At 39.7% G+C, this 26,328-nt stretch overlaps 1 protein-coding gene across 1 annotated transcript in view; it reads right to left on the bottom strand.

Moving 5' to 3' along the window:
* pals1a (protein associated with LIN7 1, MAGUK p55 family member a) overlaps positions 1 to 24,735 on the bottom strand; it is a 42,318-nt gene extending 17,583 nt beyond the window's left edge. Inside the window, exons 1-4 of the mRNA XM_049596263.1 lie at positions 24,549 to 24,735; positions 5,783 to 6,105; positions 1,821 to 1,998; positions 1,156 to 1,256 (exon numbers count right to left, since the gene is read on the bottom strand). Coding sequence (XP_049452220.1) covers positions 1,156 to 1,256; positions 1,821 to 1,998; positions 5,783 to 5,977 — 474 coding nt within the window. The 5' untranslated portion in view covers positions 5,978 to 6,105; positions 24,549 to 24,735. The remainder of the gene's footprint in view (positions 1 to 1,155; positions 1,257 to 1,820; positions 1,999 to 5,782; positions 6,106 to 24,548) is intronic.
* Positions 24,736 to 26,328: the final 1,593 nt, after the last annotated feature.

The raw sequence follows: 26,328 nt of genomic DNA, 5'->3' as shown, positions 1-26,328 counted from the left end.
CTGATATATATATTTATATTTATCTGGCACATCCACACCAGAAGCTGCTTTTGGATGCTTCTATAGATTTGCTGCCATAAGTTCTGCCGCACTCCTGCTGCCCTACCTTAGCTCTGTCTGGTTAATGTAAAATGTAGCCACGTGAAACAGCTACATGTTTTTGAGTTTCTGTTGTCAGACAACTAAACAAGCATAGTAAACAGTGATTTGATCTGAGCTGATTAATGCTACCTGTTGACCAACAGTAATTCCTGCACAGCTGCACTGAGATGTTGCTGTTTCACATTCACAAAGTTGTCTGACAAAACAAACTCAAATACGGGTTCATGAAAACAGCTGTAGTGTGTCATCAGCTACGATATATGGCTGCAGCTAACAACTATCGTCATAATCCATTAGTCTAACATTTATGATTAATCAGTGTCAGTGAACAATGCCCACTGTAATGTCACAGGCAGAGCCCGAGGTGACTTCTTCAGATAGCTTGTTGCTTGTCCAACCAAAAGTCGTTAACTAAAAGACATTCAATTTAATGTCATATATGACAGAGAAATCAGAAAATGTTTAGCAACTTTGCTTGAAACATTATTAATCAAGTATTAAAATAGTTCCTAACTCTTGTTTTTGAGATTGAATAAACGTTAACACAACTAATGATTGCAGCTCTATTAAAATGTAATTTAACATGAGTCATTACGCAGACGATGACAGGTGACACAATGGTGGCTGCTTAAGTGTACCCCTACACAGTTACCTGGAGAGCTTTCCCGAAAAGCGATAAAGGGCCATTCGTGGCTTTTTGATCCTAACAAACGGCAAAACATTCCAGGATAAACACAGAATTATTAGTTAGCTGTGGGCATAAAAATATCCAACTTAAGAGTGTTTCATACTGGCACAAGAGCTCCTATCTAAAGATAAAAAATATCTTTCTGTATCCGCCAGCCTCCCCTCCTCTTACTGAGGCCTATCATTCCAACTGCAGGAATGTTGTGAGGCCCATGTTGTCATGGATGCTCCAGCTCAGACAGTGGTGACAACTCTGCTCTGTCTTTGTAAATCCCTTCTATGTGGGAGGCCAGAAAGTCTTGAAAAATACCACAATTACACATTGACTCAGAGCTCTCTGTATCTCCTATATTCCCTTTATATTACCTTGTTTAGTAGTGCAAGAACCAGCTCTATGTCATTCTGACTCTGCTGGTCGGACAGGCAGCTCCGGACCTGCTTCAGTGACAGCAGCAGCTCCTCTAACTCTGCAAGAAAAACACAGGCACTCACATTAAGAACTTCTGACTCTGACATCCATACCTACACAAGAGAAAAGATGGTAAAACTGCTCCAAATCAGAGATTACTTTATGATGATGGCAGAAGAAAGTCTGCTTGACCTGGCTTCAGATTAATGTGTATGTGACAGACTGCATCTCATTTATTACTCAAGACTTCAGTTCCACATTGTGTGTACCTGTTTGTGTGTCAACATTACCACCCATAACAAAGTTTTAATTAAGTCGCCTTCAAGAGCCTCTCCGGTCCCTCTCTCCCTCCCTGAGGAATTCCCTCCCTAACGGCAGACATGTCTTTCCTTACATTCCTTTCCCTCCAAGCCAGCTTTCTCTCACTCTCTCCATCTCTTTACTCCTTTTTCCTCTTCTTCATCCCTTCTTTTTTGCAAATTTAAATGATCTTCAAAGTTTTTATGTCCCTTTCACCTCCATCTTTTTATTCTTTCCTTTCCCTCTGAGAGCTTTACTGCATCAATGATCAGCAATTCTACTCCCATCTGTGTGTGTGTGTGTGTGTGTGTGTGTGTCTTACCCAGCAGCGGATGTGTGTGCTGGCTGCTGAGTGCTGGTTGCTGCGGTGTGTATGAGTCTTGCAGGAATGTGGGGTTGTCGATGCCGACGTGGGGATGCTGGGAGAGCTTCCTGAGTCTGAGCGAGGCGTTCAGGTCCAGCTGCCGACCCTCCTCCTCTCTACGACGCCGAAGATCCTCCTGACACACATATGAACAAATAAATGTATCATAGATAGAAATACAACTGAACTAATTAATGGACCATTTGACTATTCAGAAACAAAAACTCAGATGACTCTGCATGATATGAACATGTACAGTAAGTTTTTCATGGAAAGGAGTAGTTTCAACGTATCCACTTCAAAATAAACTGACTCTGGATCTGTACTTATTAACATGTGATTAGTTTAATAATTGGTCACTTCTAGCTGGTGGTAAATGAAGAATCCAGATCGCCCACAAACCATCTTTGACCCTGGCAAACAACAGTTTTTTGTATTGTTGTTGATGAAACAGAATTGGCTGTGTCTTTTTACTGTTCATACAAGTCTAACAGAGTGAACAGTCTTTTTGTAAATATACCATCTGTCCACCTGATTAAAAGAAAGGGGCCCTGTGAGGACCTTAAAACCACCAACTACCCAAGTTTACTCTATAGAAAATATTTGACAATTCAAATTACCAGTGCAATGCTGACTGGAAAAATCAGATTTGTATACTACTACACAATATTTGTGTATTTATACATGTTCATTGTGTGAGACTAGGTGCAGTGACTTTACGGCAAGCCGTTTTAACATTTAATCACTAAGTCCGACTGTCCGGAATTACCATTACAGATATCTATAACGTCATTTTGACTAGTAGTAATGTCATTGCGACGAGTATGAATTTTAATTTAAGATATCTGTAACGTCACTCTGACTAGTCAAAACTGAATTATAGATATCTGTAACTGAATTATGACTAGTGAAAATGACGTTGTAGATATCTGCAACGTCATTTTCACTAGTCAAAATGACGTTGCAGATATCTACAACGTCATTTTGACTAGTCACAATTCAGTTGCGGATATCTACAACGTTATTTTGACTAGTCATAATTCGAATTCAAGATATCTACAACGTCATTCTGACTATCAATTCAAGATATCTAGAAAGGACCATGTAGATATCTTCAATTGATGATAATTAAAGATATCTTGAACTTGAATTATGACTAGTCAAAATTAAATTGTAGATATCTCAAACTGGAATTACAGATATCCACAATTCAGTTTAAATAATAATGACAAATATATAATTGATGACAATGACAAACCCCATACACATGAATGGCAAAAATAGTTTGAATCTTAGTAGTCAAAACTTAACTACAGATATCTGCAATTAGAGTTTTGACTAGGCAAAATCTAATTACAGATATCTTGAATAAGAGTTTTGACTAGGCAAAATTATGTTGCAGATATCAGTAATGAATATCCAGTCTAGCGATTAAATGTTAAAACGGCTTGCCATAGTGACTTAGCCTGAAGACATGGCACACTGCTGGAGATGCACCAGCTCATCAGCTAAACATCAATATCAGCACATTATGAGTAACTCTGAGTGACATTATGATGCGTTCAAGCTCTATTCAGTAACAATGAGTATTAGGCAAAAGTAAATTATGTTTTCATGACGTATTCAATGTAATCCTGTAAAATGTAGTTTATAGCGAGAAACTTTAATATATATAGCTGTTTGAAGGAGAAATTTGCCAATGTTTTCAAAGCAATTTAAAATAGATATTAGAATGATAATTAAGATATATACTGTAAAAAGGTTTTTAAGCAGTTTTTTAAAAGATGGTTTTTATGTGAAAGGTTATATTAAAGGTTGTTTTATAAATCTGTATGACTGAAATAGTGCAGATGTCTGTGTTTCCCTGGCACAAAAGGGGGAATGAATAACAACAAAAACAAAACAAAATAAACAACAATACAAAAACATCAGAATAGACTATCGGCCAAATTGTTATTTTAAACATCAGTATCAGCCCAGAATTTCAAAATTGGTGCATCCTTACACACTACATGCACCTGACCAATTATAGTTTGCCTTCTTTCACGAACAGGGGTGAGTTACCAAGGATGATTTCACAGGTGTTTTCACCATCTGACTGCAATGTTTGCATATGTGGAACCATGGAACCATCCACAGTCACTACAAAGTGGAGAGTTTTCAGACATACAGACAAATTCAAATATTCTCAACTGAGGTTGTGCTTGTCAATGTTGCCTCTGGCCCAGACAGCCAATCAAATCAACAAGGAAGCTGGAAATCACTACTGATTTAATACCAGAGGTTCTGGTAGGAACAGTGGGACAAAGGCAAATGCAGTAGCCTGGTTCCAGACCATAGACCCCGCCCACTCAACTGAGTAGGCTTGCATCTCTGGTCTGGCATACTTCAATGAATTTGCGATTTATCTCATCCAAACACTGGAAGAACCAATGAACGCTGGGGGTCTAGCGATAAGCCAATTAGCGCCACGTTGATGTCAAGCTGTACGCCGGTGGGTAACTGGTGAGGATAGCAATAATGGCGACCGCTACAGATCCTACAGACCACATTAACGATGCTATCGAGGTATTTCGCCACTACTCGCGTTAATGGAGGACCAAATTAAGGAAGCTACTAACCTGGATTTAACGGCGATGCAGCTGGGCGTGCACGACGACGGAGACATTTTAAACGGGCAATGCTCGCTTGTTTTCGGCACCCCCGAGGCATGGATACTAATGACATCAGATTCTGGGTGAATCGTTGATCTCTAATGATTGGTTAGGGAAAAAAATCAAATTCCCTTCACCTTGTAAATCGCCTTCAATGGAAGCCATGTCAGACTGAAGGTTCTGGGAGCTTCAGTCTGACACTCAGGCTACAAATGCAGATGAAGTGTTGATATTAGCAATGTTTAATAACGATGATGGTCACCCCATTATTTAAATAATAATCGGCAAACACATGCATGGAGTTGCATGAACAGCCAGGTGGATCTTTCTGGTAAGGATAATGCTGCTTACTATGCTTATAAACAGACTAGCTAGGTAGTTAGCCATTGGACTGCGACAGCTCATCACACTATTAAGCCCAATGTGCTTTGGCGCAGTTGTGCGCGTAGCAACACTTCTCCTGTGATCGGAACCTAAAGTGAGACTAATGTAGTATAACTGGTATTTCACAGAAATAGGCATTTAGGAGGCTGGTGTGGGCACAAAGACGCTGCTGTGTTTTGATGAGGGGAAATGCAGGATCCAGTTTGTCCTATATCAGGGACTAAAAGGCTCTACTGCAATGATTCTGACCATTGTTTGTTCTAAAAATGTGCCTTGTGAGTCTCCCAACTTCATGGACGTGTAATACGAAATTGCTCTCTCTTTGCCATGTTTACAGTTCTTCATGGAAACATGGCTCTTTGTGTCTCTATTGCTCAACATCATAGAATGGTGGTCAAGGTGGAGCTAATTTAAATTATATACAGTTTATCATACACTTATCATATGTTTTCTAAATTCCTAACCTGCAAAGTAACAAAGATAACGTACTTTATTCTGAAATCTAGCACACTGGAGGTTTAAAATAGCATTAAATGCAAATACTTAAGCACTTACACCTACAGTTTCACTTGAGTATAGCACCTGAGAAAATGTATTTGGTTACATTCCACCACTTCTGTTAGCTCTTGTGGAGTCGGCTGGTGCAAAGATATGCAGAATATGCTGGTGCTGGGTAGTGACTATGACATAACACACTGGTCTTTTATTTGTTCTCTGTTTTCATTTAGTTTTACACTTACTACAACACTTTAATCAGCTTTGGTTGTTATTAAATTCACTTTACAGATAAATGTGACTTGCATTTTTGTTGTAGTTTTAGTGTTGAGTAAAATAAGCACAAGTAACAAGTGTGTTTGTTTGTATGTGTATGTGTGTACATACCTGGTGCTGTCGTATCCTCTCCAGCTGTGCAGATCGTCGGACCGGTAGCGTTCGACTCCCCAGGTCTCCCGGACAGTCCACAGCCATTTCTCGGTGCTGCTGTCCTCCCCTCAGCTCTTCATCTCCTCCTCCTCCTCCTCCTCCTCCTCCTCCTCCCTCCCCAGCAACATGGCCGTTCAGATGGGAGGTTGTCATCCCTCACACACACACCACGAGTCACAGTGAGTGTGTTTGTGTGAGTTGCAGAGATTTTAGGGTACGTGTATATATAAAGCAAGTCTAGGAGGGCAGCTCAGTAAACATGCCAGCCATGACAACTTCACCTGAGGAGATAACAGAAAGACGATGTCATTAATTAAGTTGGCGAGATTCTGCATCCCAACATTCCTCCAACATGGATTTGGATAACAAGAGGAGGTGTCCTTATACCATTCAGCACTGAAGCTGACACTATCAGACCCAGGTCTCATGTGACTATCAGGTATCTATTTACCTGTGATCAACAGTCAGGTATGACCGGTCAAACACAGGATGAATGAGTGTTCAGTGTGCCACAACAAACATGGTTTGTGGCTTTAACACGTCATGATCAACAAACCAGTGCCGGACCACAAAACTGACTGGGGGACTGACCGATCTCTTCATGCTACGTAACTATTGTACCACAACTTACTAACTGGTTACTGATAGGAAGGCTTAAATCAGAATTCCTGTCTATTAAAATTTGGGTCTTAATTTTGTAATTCTGGCCATTGTTTCTGTAATTATGATAACAATGAACCCAATAAAATAATTGACAAGATTTGGGAACAGCAATTCTCAGCAATTACCTTTGTGAATATAACCTTGTTATTGCCAACAGGAAAAATACAAAATGACAAAAAGTTGGCAGAACCAGCTGAAAGAAGGCCTTTTTACAGCAAACATTTGCACTTGTCATAGTAGTAAAAGCACAGGTGTTACTACTAACTAGGGCTGGGCGGTATGACCTAAAATTTAAATCACGGTATAAATCGAATCCCTTCACGGTAACGGTATATATCGTGGTATAAATTTAAGTGTAAAAGTTATAACAGAAGTGTTTCTGAATGGGTTTTGTAGTCCCTTAGCAAAGCTAAATTGATTAAAAAAATAAACCAACAACAACAAAAGCAAAGATATAATGTATTTTTTAGAGCATTTATTGTGCAGAATGCAGATCTCAAAACTCAAAATTAAAACCCAGTACTCTATGGTGCAAAATGTCTCCTGGGATCTATATCAAAAGGTAATTTCCTTCTTTTAGCAAAATCCTAAATGACTGAGTTGTGTTTTTTCCACCTGGACCTTTATGCTCTGCCATTTCTCCTCTAATCATCACGCTGTAACCTGTGACAGGCTGCTATAATACCACAACTATCACACATTCACATATGGAGTTTTTTGTGGAGCCCCTAGCGTCACATAGGTTTACATTACCAAAGGTTTATGACAAACTCTCTTGCCGAAAACCAACTCCCGTGTGCGCACGGCGAGAGAGGAGAGGGAGAGACGCTGTGCTGCTGCCAGAGGAGACACTGAATGAGTTCCCTCTGAGCGGTAAGTCGTTACAAGAGGCTGTTCATAAGACATTAACTCACTCACTCACAAGATCTCCAGCAACACATGTTGCACATGCTACGCTAAATCACGGACGTGAACCAGCTCTTCTTGCTCCGCTGTCTCTGTGCTCGCAGCCATTTTCACACTGAGGCAGGTGCGATGACGTCATCGACGATAGGACGGTAGAGCGCAAATCTCTACCGTGGGCCAAATTTATATGATTTCTACCGTCTACCGCATATACCGTGCAGCCCTACTACTAACATTAACAATCAAGTGTCCTAGTAAACCCTAACAGTGAGCCAGCTCTACAGTATCAAATGGAATTTGGCCATTCATTTATTTATTTATTTTACTTTACTTTACTTACACCTGCTTTTCTACTATGCCATGTCAAAAGGAGGATTACAGCACCCAAAAACTTTTTTTTTTTTCAAAATTGTTTCTCTGAAATATTAAATATTTTTGACAAGATAAACAACAAACAAAGTTTAAGTTTGGACAGAAACAGTGACACACTGCTAATCTGCCCTATCAGGACTGTGTTGATGTGGTTTGACCAGATCTGATTGGCAGTGGCTTGGAAACAGAAGTAAACAACCACACAGGTGTCATCACATTGTAATTCAAGAGTTCGGAGCCCACTGGTCAGGTGATAAGACCTGGACAAATTGGGTTTCTGATACATATCAGGTAAAAACAGACATCTCTCTCTTTTGTCAAACACAGCCCCACACTATTCAAAATCTATCAGGAGAGTAAACAGAAAAATATAGTAAACAGTAAATAGGTCTACAGAATTTTGCTCATGTTAAAACAGTTCTAACTTTGGCCACTTGAGGGTGGGCAACCCGGTTTTTGGACCTACTCCGGAGAAGGTCCATGAACTAATAATGGAAATGCAAACCCGTGTGGCATGGCTTGACTTGGTATGGCCAAAAGTGACAGTGAAAAAGGCCCATAATATGGCCAAAACTATAAAAATAATGTCCAAGTTGTAATGAAACAGAAATATCCTTTAATGACTGGCAAACAGGTGGACTGACACCTTACTAGTTTATTGGTCGAGCAAGTGACTGATTTACTGAGTGTCCTAACTGGTTTACCTGCTGCTTTATGAGCTGACTGACTGACTGCTGGTTCATAACCTGACTTAGTGCTAAATGAACAACTGGTTTACCAGCTGACAGTACATTGTGGAATATGATGGGCTGTGTTAGGCTGACTAACTGGTACACTGACTAACAGACTAGTTTAACACAGTTTATGACACAGTCAGTTTCTCTCTCTCTCTGCATCTTAGTCATTCCTAACTCTCTCTCTTAAGTAGTTCAGAGACAACAACGTCATTACAACCCCCCACTCTCCACACATAACCATGACAACGGCTTTGTCAGCAGCCGGGTGGTCCCCCCCGCCACACAAACCTACACACACACATACTAAAGGAACTGAGTACTGTGTAGGGAGATGGTGGGAGGGAAGATTGGATGGATGAGAAAACAGAGAGAGGGACAAGAGAGGGCGAGCAAGGTAGACATTATTAGATGAAGGGAGGGAGGGGGGGGGTAAAAATAAACAGGTGAGATGGATGGATGCCTTATCTTTCAGTGCCACAATAACAACAGCATGTTGATATGCTATCTCTTACCAGCAGGACTGTAAACACACACACACACACACACACACACACACACACAGCGGTCCCATGATGCAGCAGTGAGGAATGCCAGGCAGCCCTGGGAACAAAATTCCACTGATGGGGGAGGGGAGTATGTGTATATATGCCATGGATGTATTACAGAACTGGATATGGTGCCACAGCTCAGCCGTACTTCCAATTTTCCCCAGTGGCCACTTGCAGTAGTGCAACTAAAAATTCTCAGCAGCCCAAATAGCATTTTCCCCATAGGCCACCACTGTAAAAGAGACGTCTGTGAAACTGTTGACAGGACGCTTCCAGCTGTAAACATGGTTAATTATTACTGATTGTGTTGAATGTTTAAGAGCTGTGGCAGTTTAATCTTTGTAAAACTTATCCAAAGCCCAGAAAAGTAATTATTTTTGTGAACTGGTCATGTGTTAACCTTTGTTCTGGAAATTAATTGTTTTGTTTATCTATATATTAGCCACGTAATGACTGGATTCGCTGATTAAACACTGAAGGTGATCTTGTTCCATGGTTATGATTTTTCACATTTCTTCCAGATACTTTAATTTGGTTAGTCATTTAACTTTTATGGGATATATTATGTGATCTGTGTGATATGGAAAGTGGTTCGCTCATTCACGTGGCCCGTCTGGGCCACAGGCATGATGGGATTAACACTACTGTGCATATTCAGCAGACCACTAAACCCCAGAGGTAACCCAGAAGTTAGAAACTTGTTTAGTGTATGTGCCAGGTGAGCAATTCTCATTAGACTGGAAAGGTTCCGTCTTTGGGTCCAGTGTCCAGTTCTAAATAATTCATCCATGATATACACCTACTGGTCAGACTGAGACATCAAAACTCACTGCTTACATTCTCAACATCTCTGTTCTGATCACCTTGAAGCCAAATTCTGACATGTGACTGCATGTGTTGTGTTGTTTTTGAATTAATCAGTGCAATAGTTACAAAAAAGATATTTCAGTACTTTTGCATATTTTTCAAAAATATCAATCATTTCATTTTCCATGTGCAACATTTTGCATTTTTTCTCTTTTTACATCAAAGAGCTCTGACTTAGCAGCTGTTTATTTTACACAAATGCCTCAAACTTGATAATGTACTGCAACCATGATTTTATCAGATACATCCTGGACAGCATGACTTGTACCGAACTTGACAGATTGGTGTTATCGCACAGCGTATAGGTGCCTTAGAATGCCAGTGAAAAAAATAAGCAAGGGTTCGCCATGTTAAACTATTATCTGCCTGCCATTTGCCATTTTCATCCTTTCCATTATAAGCATAAATCAACAGTGTCAAATACCAGTATAAACAACAAGTTAATCCACATCCTTGTTTTCTGGTGCGGAAGCTTCCTCTAGATGCCTCTGTTTCAGCAGACAAATATGTGTATCCTAAATCACTGAACAATCCTCCGGAAATTCATATTGGAGTCATTTTACTTTTATATTGCTTTCAGCACAAAGGCTGGAATATTGGCCTTTTATTAAAAATGGGACTTAGTTCAGTTCATTCACTTCGCTTTTGCTCAGCATGCAGTTTCTCTGATTATCTCTGTGCATGATCAATTATCAGTGCTACTTTTTTTAAAAGCTTATTTATATCTTCACTCTTGGATCCAAAGAAATTTATTCTTCTGTAATCCAACTTTCCAATCCAAAAGGATTTTTAATAATGAAAGAAAAAAAGCAAACAAATAAATTAACAAAAAAATAAAACCCCAACAAACCCAGATTACGTCAAACATTTTGGGCAAACAACGTCCAAAATGTAAGATAATCAAGTCTGTGTCCTTAAATGTTTTCTTCTCTGTCTGAACATTTTCAATTTAAATGAAGTCAAAAGATAAATGTCTTCAAGCTTGAGTCCCCCAAATAGGTTTGACCAAGAAAATGAAAATATAGCCACAAGACTCAGCAGCAGGTGAATGGAAGCAAAGCAAGCAGACAACCTCATGCTATAGTCTTATACATACATTACCAGAGCACTACCTTTACACTACCCTTATTCTCACTATAGCCAAAAGTTTAGAATAACATAATAATTAAAAAACACATACTAATATGTGTACATCACACATACTACTATGTGTATATCGACAGTCACAACTGTATTCCTATAAGTATTTATAGGATTTTTTAGTATTTAGTTTTCCTTTTTATTTCTTTAGTGCTACTATTATATGGTTTGTTCTAGTATTTTATGGTTTTATTCTATTCTGATTTAAATATTTTGAATCCATAAATAAATATATATTTTCTGTGTGTGTACCGTGGAGGGGGCTACAACTACATTTTATTCTGCAATCTATGACAATAATAAATTGTTGAATTAGGTTTCTGTCTGAGAGGGAGAGGAGCCATAAAACAGTGCTCAGGGCCTGAGTAGCCTGTGTCTGAGGCTCAGACATCATTGAGCAGAGGTAAGTGCAGGAGGATTTAAGCAGTTCCTCTTGAGGGCTAGCTTTCCTCCTTTAACAACAAACATTAAACTGCTGACATCATCATGAGGGATTCAAAACTCAGCAGGGATAAAAACGAGGCTACCGAAACTCATTCAGAGGCCTCAAGCAGGGAAAACAAATGACTGGAAATCATCCTGATGGATTAGTTGTTCAAAAAAGATACAAACAGCCTGGGATAAGCATGTGATGATAACCACTGGAGACATGTACATGGACCATGACCACGGGTAAGGAGCTGGTTAGCATCTAATTTATTTAAAGCTGTAGATGTGTACATTTGAAATCTGCCGTTAGAGCCTCCACTGACAGAAATGAACAAGTAAACACATTTAGCCCTAACATTATGGAAGAAACTGGGTAGTGTCAGGTTCAAGAAAGCTCAGCTTAAGATATTTTAATGCTTCTCATGCATTTATTAAAAGTTGCCCGTCACACAAATGATGAAGGCACAGCTGTCTTAGAAAATGTAAACAAACACTGATTTACTAAATGCATAGCATATTAAAAGTGCATCTTCAGAAACTGACATCACATGTTTGAAGAAAATGACAAGTGGCTTATCAGCTGTTTCTGACTGCCAGGACAAGTTTTGTCGCAGCTATGCAATTCCCATCTAAGTCATCGGACACACCACTCTCACCTGATACCTCCTCAGGTTCAAGTCCAGTCCACCGCCAGTTACCTGGCTACAGGGACAGTTCAGAGAGAAACAGCAGCACACTGGGACACATTTCCTTATGTAGAGAAACAGAGGCATGGCAGTATGCTTACTGCAACTAGCGGGCATGCACGTCACTTCAGAATGTTTCTTGTGATTCACAACACTCGGTACACACACGCACAAGTCGTGAATCCAAGATTAATTTCACATGCTTACTTACTGCGTGTGCAAAGTAAGAACATCACCCTCACTCTCACCCTTACATATTAGTGTTGTACCTTTTTTTGCTTTACAACATTACTGCTGTGTCCTAATTCCATCAGGTGAGTACTAAATACTTACTTTTACAGTGTACTTTTATTTACAGTTACAATACAAGTTAAACATATTTTACTGTTTTATCCAAACAGTAAAGGACACGACATATGCACCATCAGAAATCAAACTGCTCCTGTGTCCCAATTCTATACTATATACACTACTAACTGTATCCAGAATGCACCAATAGGCTATTTTCTCAGCATACATTTTAACATGTCATACTAGGAAAAGCACAGGTGTAATCAATAACAATAATGATGGCTGCATTCCATTTAGATGAGTCAGTGTGCAGTTGGCAGCGGTAACATGCAAAGAAACATTAAAACATAAAAAAAAAAACAGTTTTAAGGAAGTAAATGTGTTCAACATGTTTATCAGGTCTGAGTGATACTGAATGAATTTGAATGATTTTGTGTTTAAAGGAAAATTCCAAAAAGCACCTTTCATTTTGTCACTTTTCCAGTTGAAACACACTACATAATCAAAACCTGCTTAGAATTAAAATGTAATATGGGAATTTGACACAGAATATGAGTTTAGTGACATCAACAAAGTCCCACCTGACCTCCAGCGAAAAAAGAGCTCTAATCAGCTGGAGTAAACACTTGTTTGGGTAGGTAGAGCCTTAAAACCTTGATGATTTACTTTACTTCACTTTTTCAAGAACCCAAGATTCCCCGAAAGGGGAAAAAAAATCCTTAATGAGCAAAGGCAAATTTTCTTTTTCTAGGTTGGCATTTAAATGTATCCATAATACTGTTCACATGGTGGGGAACTGTTTCTATACCACAGTACCCTGTTTAATAGGTAGAGAGCCGGAACCTTATTTGAATATGAGGTTTCCAGGTTGTTCTATCTTAGTCGTGATGCTGACATGAGCTGTTACCTGAGTAACCGGCTCATGGCCTGAAATTAACACAAATTATATTAACATTACAAATGACATGGTTAAGTTATATACAGCCTTTGATCTGCGTCTGCTGTCCACCTTGCACTCACTCTGAATGAGACAAAATCCCATTAAAGAAGAATGGCTGTAAGGAAGGCATATGATTGGCTATGTTACACTTCCTTACATTAAGAGACGGGTTTGTTAACGACAAAATGTAGAAGGATTAATCATTGATTATCAAACTGTCTAACATCGCCTTTTTAACTGCATGTTTAAGTTTCAATACACGGAATGTGTGTTTATGGACAAAAGAATACTGAAAATTGAGGATGCACCGATTTTGAAATTCTGAGCTGATACGGCTCCTGATATTTCACAGAAAAATTTGACCGACAGCCAATACCAATGGTTTTATACAATTTATTTTTTTTTTTTTTTATTAATCTATTGCACCCTTTGTGCCAGAGAAACAAAGAAATCTGCACTAAAAAAAATAACCTCACAAATTTCTCCTTCAGACAGCTGTATTTTTTAGTTTCTCCCCAAAAACTACTTCTTAAAAGATTACACGAAACACATCATGAGAATGTTATAACTTTCCTTTGCCCAATACTCAGTTTTACTGAATAGAGCTTCAACAAATCCTAATATAATGCCTCCAACTTAGTTGTGACTGAATTGTGGCCGCAGTCACCACCAGTCTCGAGCCATGTTCTACAGCCTACAAAAAACTTGATGTGACAAAACAGAAAAACTTCGGCCAGTGCCATTGGTGGATGTCATCTTGTTTGTCGACAGGCTTATGGCAATCAACAATGCAAATATTGATACCGATGTTCAGCCGATAAATCGGTGCATCCCTACTGATAATAAGTTGAATGCCTTCTGTAAGACGTGTATTGATAAAGCTGGCATGCAGGTGCCTAAACTGAATAAATGTATTTTCTTAAACTCAGAGACAGGCTCATTAAAATACTATTAATCTAATGAAGTGGGAAGCTGGTGGAAACAGATCCACGACCTACTTCGAGTAGTGATCCATACACTGGGACTGTAAGGGGTGTAAAAATCAGTGTTTTGGGCTGAATGTGCTGTAGATGCGGGAGAGAGGATGAGGTGGGGTTTGGTTTTGACACCCAGTTTGGCTGGAAAAGCCTGTATTATGGCTGATGAAGACCTGCAGCTGTTTCCTACTGGATCTCTGCCCTAAGACCAGTGACTAGTTAAATAAGACTTTATCTAAGACCTGCTGGACTACACACTGCTGAGCAAACATACAGTGTTGATAAGCTATAACCTTACATGCCGACCCCCCCCCCCCCCCCACCCCCCCACCCCCACCCCCCCACACACACACACACACACACCACCATCTGCTTCCACAGCTTACCCCCTGGAGTGCATGTATGAATGTGTGTATGCATGTGTGTCTTGCTGAGACAACAGTTCAAGGCAAAACTATGGGAAACAAAGAGCTCTTCCAAGGAGGGATTGGGAACACTGATTAGGTTTTTACTCCTTTAAGCTACAGGCTCTAATCAACATGTAATAGTGACTATACCATTGAAGAATATATAATAGATAATATTTAGGACTTTTTAATGTTAAAATTTATTTGTGTTTCTTAACAACATTTACTGAAATAATCTCCAACAGCTCTTTATTATTTGACTGTCAAATATACCTAAAGTCACTCATTTGTTTGTTTGTTTGTTTGTTTGTTTTTAAAAATGGGGAAACGAAAGAAAGTAACTTTGTAAAACAAAAAAAGTTGCAATTTTGCCTGGAGTGATGGAAAAATTACAAATTACAAAATACACGACTCAATCACAGTTTGACTGGATGGTGTTGAAGGTCACCCAGCAGTATAATCTAGGGCAGGGGTCTCCAACATTATTTCAGGCCAAAGACCACTTAGCTCACAGAGAGATGGAGCAGGAACCACTTACTACATTGTATAAAACTGAGTTGCATTTGAGACAATTCTCTGAATATTTCTGGGTCTCCTCTCCTTTGTGCTTGCCTGCAGCTGCTAAGTCAGCATTGGTTGTTGCATGGCCAGACGTGCTAGCCTCAACATCTGCACTTTTGCCAGTGATTTCTGAGGTGGACGGTATTTCAGTGTCTCTAACCGGGAAAGTAAAAGAACAATCTAATTTATGAAAAAAAAAATCAGAAAAAGTAGACAGATGGGTCTACAATGTGTGTTTGAAGGATACATCCAGGACGTCAAACTCACTCAGCAGCAAAAACAAGGCTGTGGATCACAGAGTGAACCACCACATCATCTAGCTAGCTAACCCTACACTTTTCGGGGTTTAAGTTTGGTTTTGGATTGTAGAAGACACACATATCTCCTTCCACCTCTCAGGATAACAGGTATCACTATTACTCATTCCCAAGGCACAACATTTAGCTCAAAATCCACAAAAACAGTGTGAAAATGAAGAAAATCTGAAATGATTGCATGAGAGCCTACTGAGCACAACTGTGTACTTGTCGGAGCTGGCTGATACTACACTATGATTGGCCACTCTGCGTTAAAAGGGTGGGACTTAGCAAAGGGTCAATTGTGTTTGCTTGATTCCTTTGGCAAACAGAAGTTCAGAGTTGTTTTCTGCTCTGCTCAACTACATGGAAGTAGTCAAACAAAAGAGAGCGACAGCTGATCATTGTGGTCAGCAGCTTCCCTATGATATCAAACAAGCTATAAGACAACAATGTGTGGTAACACATTACTCGGGAAATAAACTGCTTTCTCGCATGCCCGTATAGTGAGATCACAGAAAATAATTGCCCAGTCAAAGTTGTGAATGTCAATTACTAGCTCAACGCTAAGTCTTTCTGCCACTTTGAATCCCTATGTGTGAACAAGAGGTTAAGTACTCTAGTTTACAGGGGAACACAAGCATCATCAATGTCAGAGTTAAAATACCATTAATACTTTCTTTATTTCTACATTTTGTTTAACAAAGATCGGTATCAGGGCTGATCAAAGCATTTTTAACAGATCAGAATTGGCTATATTGAGTTACAGTTCCCTCTCCAATTCTCTGTCTCTCCTCCAACGCTCGCCACAAAACGCCACATGCCATACACAGCAAAAGTTGTATCAGACTGTTGATTTATGCTATTAACCTAAGTTGTAAGCACTCCTTTCAGCTCAGTGTGACAGTCTTAGACAAACAGCAGCAGAGAGCCAGACACAACGCAGCACCTTGGGGAACAGCTTGGATGCAGGGATTTCTTTTCTTAATGCATTGCAGAGCTTTTCAATTATAATGCATTTACACTAGATTGACTTTAATATCTTTAAAGTACTTCAAGTGTGCACTGTGCAGCTGTATTATCTAGGAAAATAGAAGTTGGATTGGGGCTCAAATGATTTATATTGGGTTTGGGGGCAAAAAACTTGACATCCGTATTTCAAAACATTTTTCAATGACCGCCTTAGAAAACTAGAATTAGGAAGCCTCCTGTGGATTTCAGGTGATGGACACAAGACAATGAAACTTGGCATGTCCCACTCCCTGAGCCAGTGCAATGCATCATTCTTTGTCCTGGCAAAAGTGTAGCAATAGCAACAGCATTGTTAATTCTACAAGTGGCTTACATTCTACTGCTGATCAATCCTTAAAACACTACAAAAATCACAAAATGAACTGATTATTAGCATGACCATTACAGCATTTTGAGCCACAGTTTCAATGGTGTTATCAAAAATATTAATTTATCAATACATATCAATTCCGAATATTTGAAACAGTTTCAATACTCATTTTCACAGTACTGATGCACTGGTTCTAACTACGCCTTCTTGCTCTCTCTTATTGCCTACGTTTACCAAGGTTGGGTACCGTTCACATTTGATCCTATACCGGATCTGGTTCCGGTATCTGCAATTCAGTATGGGTACCCATTTCACTACTTTACTTACTCTGTAATAACAAAAACATAATTTCTGAACAAACTGCAGGGGTGACATAGTAGACTAAAACGCAATTCTGCTCCTCTGCTCTTTGTCAATCATACATTTCTGAACACTGTTATGCAGATGATAAGCTGCTGTAACTCTCCTTTAAACTAGATGACACAAGTAAGCTCTCTGTCCTGCATGACTGTTTAAGTGTCATCAAATAGTGGATGTCAAGCAATTTCCTCAAGCTTAATCCAGCCAAAACAGAAATCCCCATCATAGGTCCTGACAGCAGTTCAGGAAAAATAAAGCATTTTATGGGTCCTTTGGCAGCAAATGTTAAGCATGCCTCAAAAAATGTGGAGTCTGCTTTGATCAACAAATTAATTTCAAATTACATGTAGAAAAAATAGCCCAATCCTGTTTCATTCAACTCAGAAACACTACAAAAATCAAAGCTGTATCACACTTTCTGGGGAAAATCATTTATGTTTTTGTCTCCTCCCATCTTGATTATTGTAATTCATCGTTCACTATCCAGAGTTGTGTCTGTGTCTCGGCTCCGGTTGGTCCAATATGCAGCCACTAGACTTCTGATACACCACACAGGTCACACATTTGACTAGTGTTGGCCGGTTTTCACTGGCTATGCATAGAGTGCACAATTGATTTGAATTAATAACCTATAAAGCACTATGCAGGCTGGCCCCACTGTGTATTTCTGAATTACTGTGTTCCCTAGCCTAGCCAGAGCAAGATCACTGAAGTTTCCTGACCAAGGCTTTCTGGCTGTCCTGAAATCAAGGATTCAACAAAAGAGTGCTATACGCTTTTGTAGTAGTGGCTCCGACCCTCTGCAACCGTCTTCCCCCACTTCCCCCATAAAAAAGCAGCGGGCATTTTGGCTTTAGGGCACTTCATGGCACTTCTGCCTCTTACCTAAACCCAGTGTTCTTACCTAGATTCGCTCTCAGGTACCAACATTTGGCACAGATGGATTTAACATGAACCTGTACTCTGTAGTACCGATGCAGTTCGATCGGTACCCAAAACTAATGTTTACTAAAGTCATTCTGCTATTCTCTGCTACTAACCAAGAAAAGAAAAGTCATTATCTCATGTTATAGCCTTGTTTGCGTTCAATGTCAATTTTTCCCCTCTGTATTGAAAATGGTATTGAATATCAATTAGGGATGCACCGAAATGAAAATTTGTGGCCGAAGCCGAATATTATTGTTTAGTTTTTCATTAGTTTTTGCAGATGAACCCCCTCCAGATTAGTGTTGTCACGGTACCAAAATTGGGACCCACTGTGCGATACCAATGAAAATATCATGGTTCTGAGTAGTATCACAATACCACAGCGAAAATGAGGCAGATGTGCCTTTTGTCATTTATGAAAAGATAAATCACTTTTTTATAATACATCAATGATATTTCAATGGAATAAATTACTTATTGACTTATTCATACTTCAAAAACAGCATCAATAAGTGATTAACATAGGGTGGATCAAAATAAAATAAATAAATAAAATAAAAATCAACCAGCCACCCTCCTCCCCTGACAAGTAAAGAACAGTCCCTTCATAAGTAATGAACAGTCCCTAAAGTGCGGTGAGGTTTGTGGGCCGTTACCTGCCACAGAGAGAAATGTGAAAGGCTCGTTTCTCCTCTGACACGTCACATACCTGTGTTTGGCTGGCTCGGCTGTTCAGGTACATGTGGGCAGTCATGACACCAAGAAGAGGATATTATTGGAACCGAGTTTTCCTCGCCGGTAAGCCGATGGCCGCCGTATTTGACAGGAATACATTAACGTTACTGTCTGTGTCTGTGACCCCCGTTCAACCCACAATCGGGGGGATTCGCCTTTTGTTTCTGCTGCTGGTTGAAATCTGTAGGCTGCTCGCAAATGCGAGTGCCGTGACGGACGGTTTGCCACACTGCCGACATTTTATTCCGCCCGTCACGGCACGCCGTTTGATTGCGTTATCAAAACGCCGCTATTATTCGGCCTTGCTTTTAACTTATTCCACCGAATACCGAATGTGTATTTTTTTGCAATATTCGGCCAAATATATTTGGTTACCGAATATTCGGTGCATCCCTAATATCAATATTAGTCAAGGTATCAAGTTTAGAAATTTAAGTTTAGTGAAAACACTGAATTCTGATGAAAACTAGGTGCAAAAGTGATATTCACTTGTTGATACATATGTTCTGCTCAAAAGTCAAAATGTACAACTAACATGCTTACACTTATGGATCAATGGACCAGGCCCAACATGGGCGTTCACTTTAAATGTAAATGCCCTATTAATTGTGTCCATTGACAATTCCTATAAAATTTTGTCAAACATCCCGAATTATGTTTAGAAAAAAAGAGAAAACCAGCATTACTTTGTCAACTTACTTACTTTGAGACGTATAAACAACATGGTTCCTCTATTCTTCAGGAAAGGTTGTTTTTTTTTTTTGTCATAGCAAAGTCAAAGTAAAGTCTACAGTTATAGCTACAACATGTAAAATGTTACTCCAATAAGATGGAGATCATTAAGATTGTTAATCATTCAGAAAATGAATCAGATGTCATGACCCCCCTCAAACTGCACGTCAAACAACAGCAATTCTGGCAGAAATCTGGCCTGATTCTAAACAGGTCATGGGCAACCAATTCTGGATTAAAATTTGGCTTAATCTGTACACTGTACACCCAAAAAGTATGTATAGTACAAGGCGCAGTATTCCTTAAAAACTCTTAAACCAACCAACATTATGTGACACAAAGAGTAAGCAAAGCTGCAAGTGTGTGTGTGTGTGTGTGTGTGTGCTCGTGTGTGTGCATGTGTGTACCATGAATTTCATTGGGAGCAGAAGCAGAGCAGCCTCTTATCTTATGCTTAACAGTACACGTACACACACACACACACACACACACACACGTACATTCTTAAAAAGGGCTGTACCACCCTGTACCAGACAAAGAGAAAAGGAGCCCAAATGAGGGAGTGAGGGGAAATACAGACATAAGCTGAGTTTCTTTTAAAATATTGTAAGTAATTTACAATGTACTGGATTAGAAAGGAAGAATATAGATGACAGATTTTAATAACCTTTTGTCAGTGTCCTGAAAAGCTTTTACATATTTGAAGTGGGAACAATTTCAACTATGGCATAATAATGCAATAAACAGTAATGGAAACATATTTGTGGAATTATCAGTGTCAGATATTTGCAAAGTTCACCACACCCTTTAGAAATATCAGGGTAAATGCCTGCTCTGATTTGGCTGTAGCCTATATGACAAAATGACAACATAAATAATGTTGTTGTTTTTTAAATGGTGGAATAATATTCAGATGTAGCGTCTTTTGCGCGCACAAATCCATTAGTTTCAATGTAGATGCGCGTCAAGCATGCTCACAACCCAAAGCGACGCCGTAGCGGCGCGCATTCAGTGCGACGTGTCTGTTTTTTCTTGCACATCCGCGGCGCACAGAGATGGAAATATCTCAACTTTTTCGAATGCAACAAGCGCACTGCATGTCATGTGATAAGAATTAACCAATCAGCTCCACGGACCTGCTTCTTCCTTTCCGTCCAACGAACTTCACAACATTATGTATCTAATAACACACGCCATCTCTCTACCAGCATCTCCCTCTCTCCCTCTCCTCCACCTACACACATGCACACACCTCACCTCCTGATGCTTGCTGGAAATCCATTTAACTTTTTTGTAAACTCTGTAACTTTTTTACTCCCCCTGTGAGTGACAGGCGGTTTTGGTTGCTTAGTAACGGCAGGCGCGACAGTAACGCAACCTCAGAAGCGCCTTGGATAAAAGGATGGAAACGGCACAGCTGGCGTTTTCCACGCGCTTTTAGACGCTACATCTGAACGGGGCCTAAGATGGCATGATCACCCAACTCATTGTTTGTGCTGGCTGAGGCAAATTTCACTTACTGACAGCATGAAACTGCCCCAAACAGCTCACTCAAATTGAACACACTGACTAACCAGTGCCAGGAAGGAACCTTTATCATACCCAATCCGGAGGTCACTGACCAGGTGACAATAGCAGCTCCAGTGTAAGTATACCCCTGATGTGGTGACACATTTTGATTTGGCAGCAGCCAACTTTGGCTCCCAATCAGGCCAGAGAAGCAGAGTGAGAATGAGAGTGAGAGAGTGATGGAGAGAGCATTCCAGAGAACAGAGGACTTCTGTATTTTGCTGGCCTGTGGCCCAATGTGCCTGTCCTCACCTCTCTGCTTCACTTGCTCGCAGTGCGTGGACATGTGTGTCCGTAAAAGTCTGCTTTGACCCTGTCACCATAGCGATGTGGCCATATACCTGCAGTAAAGCCTATCTTAAGGTCAGTTCAGAACACCTGGGTGTTCACAAACTGTCCTGTACAGTGGACTGCACAACTGCAGACCATAAACCAAACCACATGCACCTGCAGTTCAGCGGCTAGGCTAGCAACCTACAACTACTCTCAAATAGCTAGCCATTATTCCTACCATGTATTGAAAACCCATGTCTATATATATCCAACAAAAACCTATTCACCATTTTGTAGCACTATGTACATCATATAATTTTTCACTGTAATAGCTTGTGGAATGTGATACATGGAAAAGCCTTCTCAGCTGCTGATAAAAGCAAAAGGAAATACCAAATTGGACCTCCCTCTGTATGTCAGTATTTTTCTGTCTTAAATTAAGTCAAATTAAGCAAGGCTTAAATACAAATTTGCAGCAACATATTAACAACTAATAATTATGCCACTATGCAATATAACAAAAAAATATATATATATCTTTTCGGGTTAAACTCTGCACGGATAGGGCTCTCAAGCTACGGCTACAAACGCAACATACAAACGCTTATACTGGAACCAAAACACAAAAACACATTAATACATCACTTTAAAAGACACTGTCTTCTCCATAGTTTGAACCAACATCCATAAATATATAGATCCAATCTGTCAGTTTCCTATCCTGTTAGCATGTAGTAACATGCGATGAACCACAGCATTATGAAATATTAAGGTTTTACTCCGAGATTCTTTTTCTTGCCTTCGTTTAAGAGGACAAGACTTTCAGGTATCTCAGTCAGTGAAACTGAGATACTAAAGATTAATTGGTTTCTTGCCCTAGGGCACCACAACAATGTTTGTTTAAGAAGAAGTGAGTGTAAGCTTGCCCCAAACACACCACGCCACCTGGCTACATGAGCAGCTACACCGAGGCAATGTGTCAGGCTAACTGCCAAAGCAGCATAGATCATTAAATCCGTGCTGACAGCTTCAGGCACCCTGCATGACACACTGCAAATGGAGAATCATTCACTGACATTAGGTGCTTTGAGTATCAGTGCTGTTCAAGAAAGCGCCTTGTGACTACAGCCATTAGGTTACATGTTTGTCTTACTCCTCCTCCGTCTTTTCATCTTTGTGTCTGGATTTCATTCAAACCTATCCAGCCAAACTTTTCAGTATCCAAGAAACACAGCATGGGCTTTCCCCCCTGAATCATGGAATTACTTAAAGGTTAAGTGTGTAGGATTTAGACGGGATATATTGGCAGAAATGTAATATATTGAATAAGTATGTTTTCCTTAGTGTATAATCACCTGAGAATATCAATCATTGTGTTTTCATTACCTTAGAATAAGCCGTTTATATCTACATAGGGAGCAGGTCCTTGTTTATGGAGATATCGACATATCAGATATCGGCAGGAAATCCAATATCGTGTAACAATTCATTTGACCGATATTGATGCGACGCCAATGCTGGCCTAAACCAATGACGTACCGATATCATCTGCATGGTGGCCGATTCCAATATTTAATTTTAAAGCCAATATCAACCGATACTGATGATGTGCCAATATTATCGTGCATCCCTATTATTCAGTGTATTTACTGGTTTTAAACACCTTATCTGTTGTTTTCGAGAGGAGGAGATCTCTGCGGATAATTCGGCTCACAGTAAAAACCTCCTGGACAATAAACACTGTAAGAATTCCAACTGGGAGAAATCTGAGCTGGCTGTAATCTGCAATTCACCGCCAGACACCACCAAACCCCCCTATATCTTTCACACTTCACCATAAATAGAAAACAGCCTCCAGCCTTGTGATACGGTAACATTTGGCTAAACAGTGACACTGTAGTCACTGACATTCACAATCCTGACTCATCTGTAGATTTGAAATTTTTGAAAATTTTAAAAGATTAAGAAAAACACACACACAGGAAACTTTAAAGAAACAATTACACACAACATGGCAACTATTAATACTGCTTTTACTAGTATTGGTCTATCTTTATGTTGGCACAGCCCATACCATTCTCTAATAATAAGAATCAAGGTTAACATTACATCATTTGAAAAATATGGCTGTCACGTCTTGTCCTCGCACTGTAGGTACACAGCAGATAAAGGCATACGTTCTTGAATCCCAAAGGTACTGATATCAGTTTTTATACTGAATTAGGGATTGCCCAGTCTGGATTCACAGACAGTCTCAGTTACTTATCTCAGGGTGTGTATGTCTGCTCCCATAACCCAAAACCATCTTAAAATTTTAATATGAGTGGAGTTCAGCGTCTGGTAGTGTTGACACCGACTTTGTACAGCAGGCAGAAACTAGTTGTCATTAACAAAACTACCAACCTTCATAATAGCAATGTAACTTTCGTAAGGAGGACCCTTGTGAGTGTTCCGTCAAAGGTACATTATTCCTAATCATACTCTAGCAGCCAACGCTGCGGGATTAAAACTGTGCGCTAACCATAGACGACAAAACGCAAACTAAACCCAGTCCTCTGTGGTAAACACACAAACAATTACAGGACGTCAGCGTGTCATTTTATCCAACGTGGTAGTTTCTTTTTGTTTGTGACAGGGCGGTGTGACAGCTAGCTAAGGGACTAACCTTAGCTCAGAGAAATGACTGTTTTGGTTAGCCAGTCCCACTATCACAGTAACCCAGAAGTAGCTCAGCTTTAGGCTAATTAGCTTCATTTTTAGTAGAAATAAAGTTCCTTCGGTTGCTGTAAACCTTTCACATCAGCTTGGCGAGTAACAACCCTAACAAAAACTTTCTTTATCCAAAAGGTGTGGGTTCGTTTCACTTCACGTTATCAGGCTAATGCTGGCAGCTAACTAGTTAGCTTGCTGCTTCCTGCAGCACCTGTTGATAACAAAGCCGCTTCAGAAAACACTGGAATACTCACTCTGTTCCTGAGCCGTCCGCCAACTCCTCTAGCTGCTAAATCCAAGTAGGAACTCGTAATTAAAAGTTCTTTTTAATCCAACCAGTCGTAGTTCGCGTTTTATTTCTTTAATTCACAGTTTCACTCTAGCAGACTTGTTGCTCGTTTATCGACCACAGCAGCACAGACCTCCCTCTCTCCTCCGTCTCCTCCTCACAGACTGTCAACTCTAGACAGGGGGAGGAGACAACATGCCACACTCTAGATAAAACAATGATGCTGATTGGATACAGCGATGAAAGGAATCTGGTTTAAGCCAATCAAACACGTTGCTACATCCGTGGAATGCTGCACGTAACAATACAGTGGAATTATTACTATTGATGAATTAGTATCAAAGAAATCAAACTTAATATAATCATAAATATGAGCACAACCAACAAATATGCATCTGAAAATCTATAGCTCATTTAATCTTTCAGACATTTTTTCCTGGCATTTATTGAAGATAACATTCTGATATAAATTAGAAATCTTTTTGAATATTTAAATGAATATTTGTTAACCTGCTGTTCAGTTCTCTGTACCTGTGAGGGCTACACTTGATATTCGACTGAAAAGGAAAAGAGTGTTTCAACACCATTTACAATAAACAAAAATGTACTTTTAATACTGATCCTGATATATATTTTCATCATGTCAGTACTTTACTGGATCCCATGGCCATACTGGGATCAAATAACAAGGTCAAGCCAACCCAAAATACTGAGCTACCATGGTAAAATGTGGTCCTGGAGACACTTACTGTACTGGGAACTACCACAGAAGCTATTTGGTGTATTTTCCCAGGTGTTTATATGTCTGTCCATCTGTCTGTTTCAATCAATTCAATCAATTTTATTTATAAAGCCCAATATCACAAATCACAATTTGCCTCACAAGGCTTTACAGCATACGACATCCCTCTGTCCTTAGGACCCTCACAGTGGATAAAAAAAAACCCTTTAACGGGAAAAAAAAACGGTAGAAACCTCAGGAAGAGCAACTGAGGAGGGATCCCTCTTCCAGGACGACAGACGTGCAATAGATGTCTTACAGAACAGATCAGCATAATAAATTAACAGTAATCTGTATGACATAATGAGACAGAATGGGAGACAGAGACAAAGAGAGATGCAGGACAGACAGTAATGTTAATAGCTTACAACATTAATGAAAGTAATAATATTATAATTCTGGTTACTGTGGTACAATATGTTAAAAGTATATATTAATATCTGATAGTATACAGATGTGACAATAATCATATGTGTATAATAACAGTAGAAGTATGACTAATGATAACAGCAGCAGGAGGCATCTGGCAGGACCACAGCAGCAGCACAACCACACACGTCATTATGGACAGATATTGCCACCACAATAGTATCACAAATGTGCAAGATGCAGTCAGGAAACTTTACAGATTTGTAGTTAAGATCAAAATGAAGGCCGACCTACAGAGGGGCCTTAGGTAGAGGAGGAGATGTAGGGAAGGGGCAGTTGACCAACACAACTTTTACACCCCTGGCTCATGAATTTTTACAGGTGTTTAGTTGAGATTAAAATAAAGGCCAACTTTAAAGATGGGTGTGGTCTAAGCAAGGGCGTTGAAAGTAGGGGGCTAGGAAGTAGGGAAGGGGCTTAGGGTTTATATTCCTGGCCCACATTTATTCAATGTAACGGATCCCATTGCAAGATGTCTCTAGTTTTTCTCATACTTTTACCTGTATTGCTTACTGTATCTACTGCATTTTTCATA

Source organism: Epinephelus fuscoguttatus, linkage group LG14 (assembly GCF_011397635.1).
Source record: "Epinephelus fuscoguttatus linkage group LG14, E.fuscoguttatus.final_Chr_v1".
NCBI lineage: Eukaryota > Metazoa > Chordata > Actinopteri > Perciformes > Serranidae > Epinephelus > Epinephelus fuscoguttatus.
Note: the sequence above shows the minus strand (reverse complement) of the source record. Positions and strands in the feature narration are given on the sequence as shown.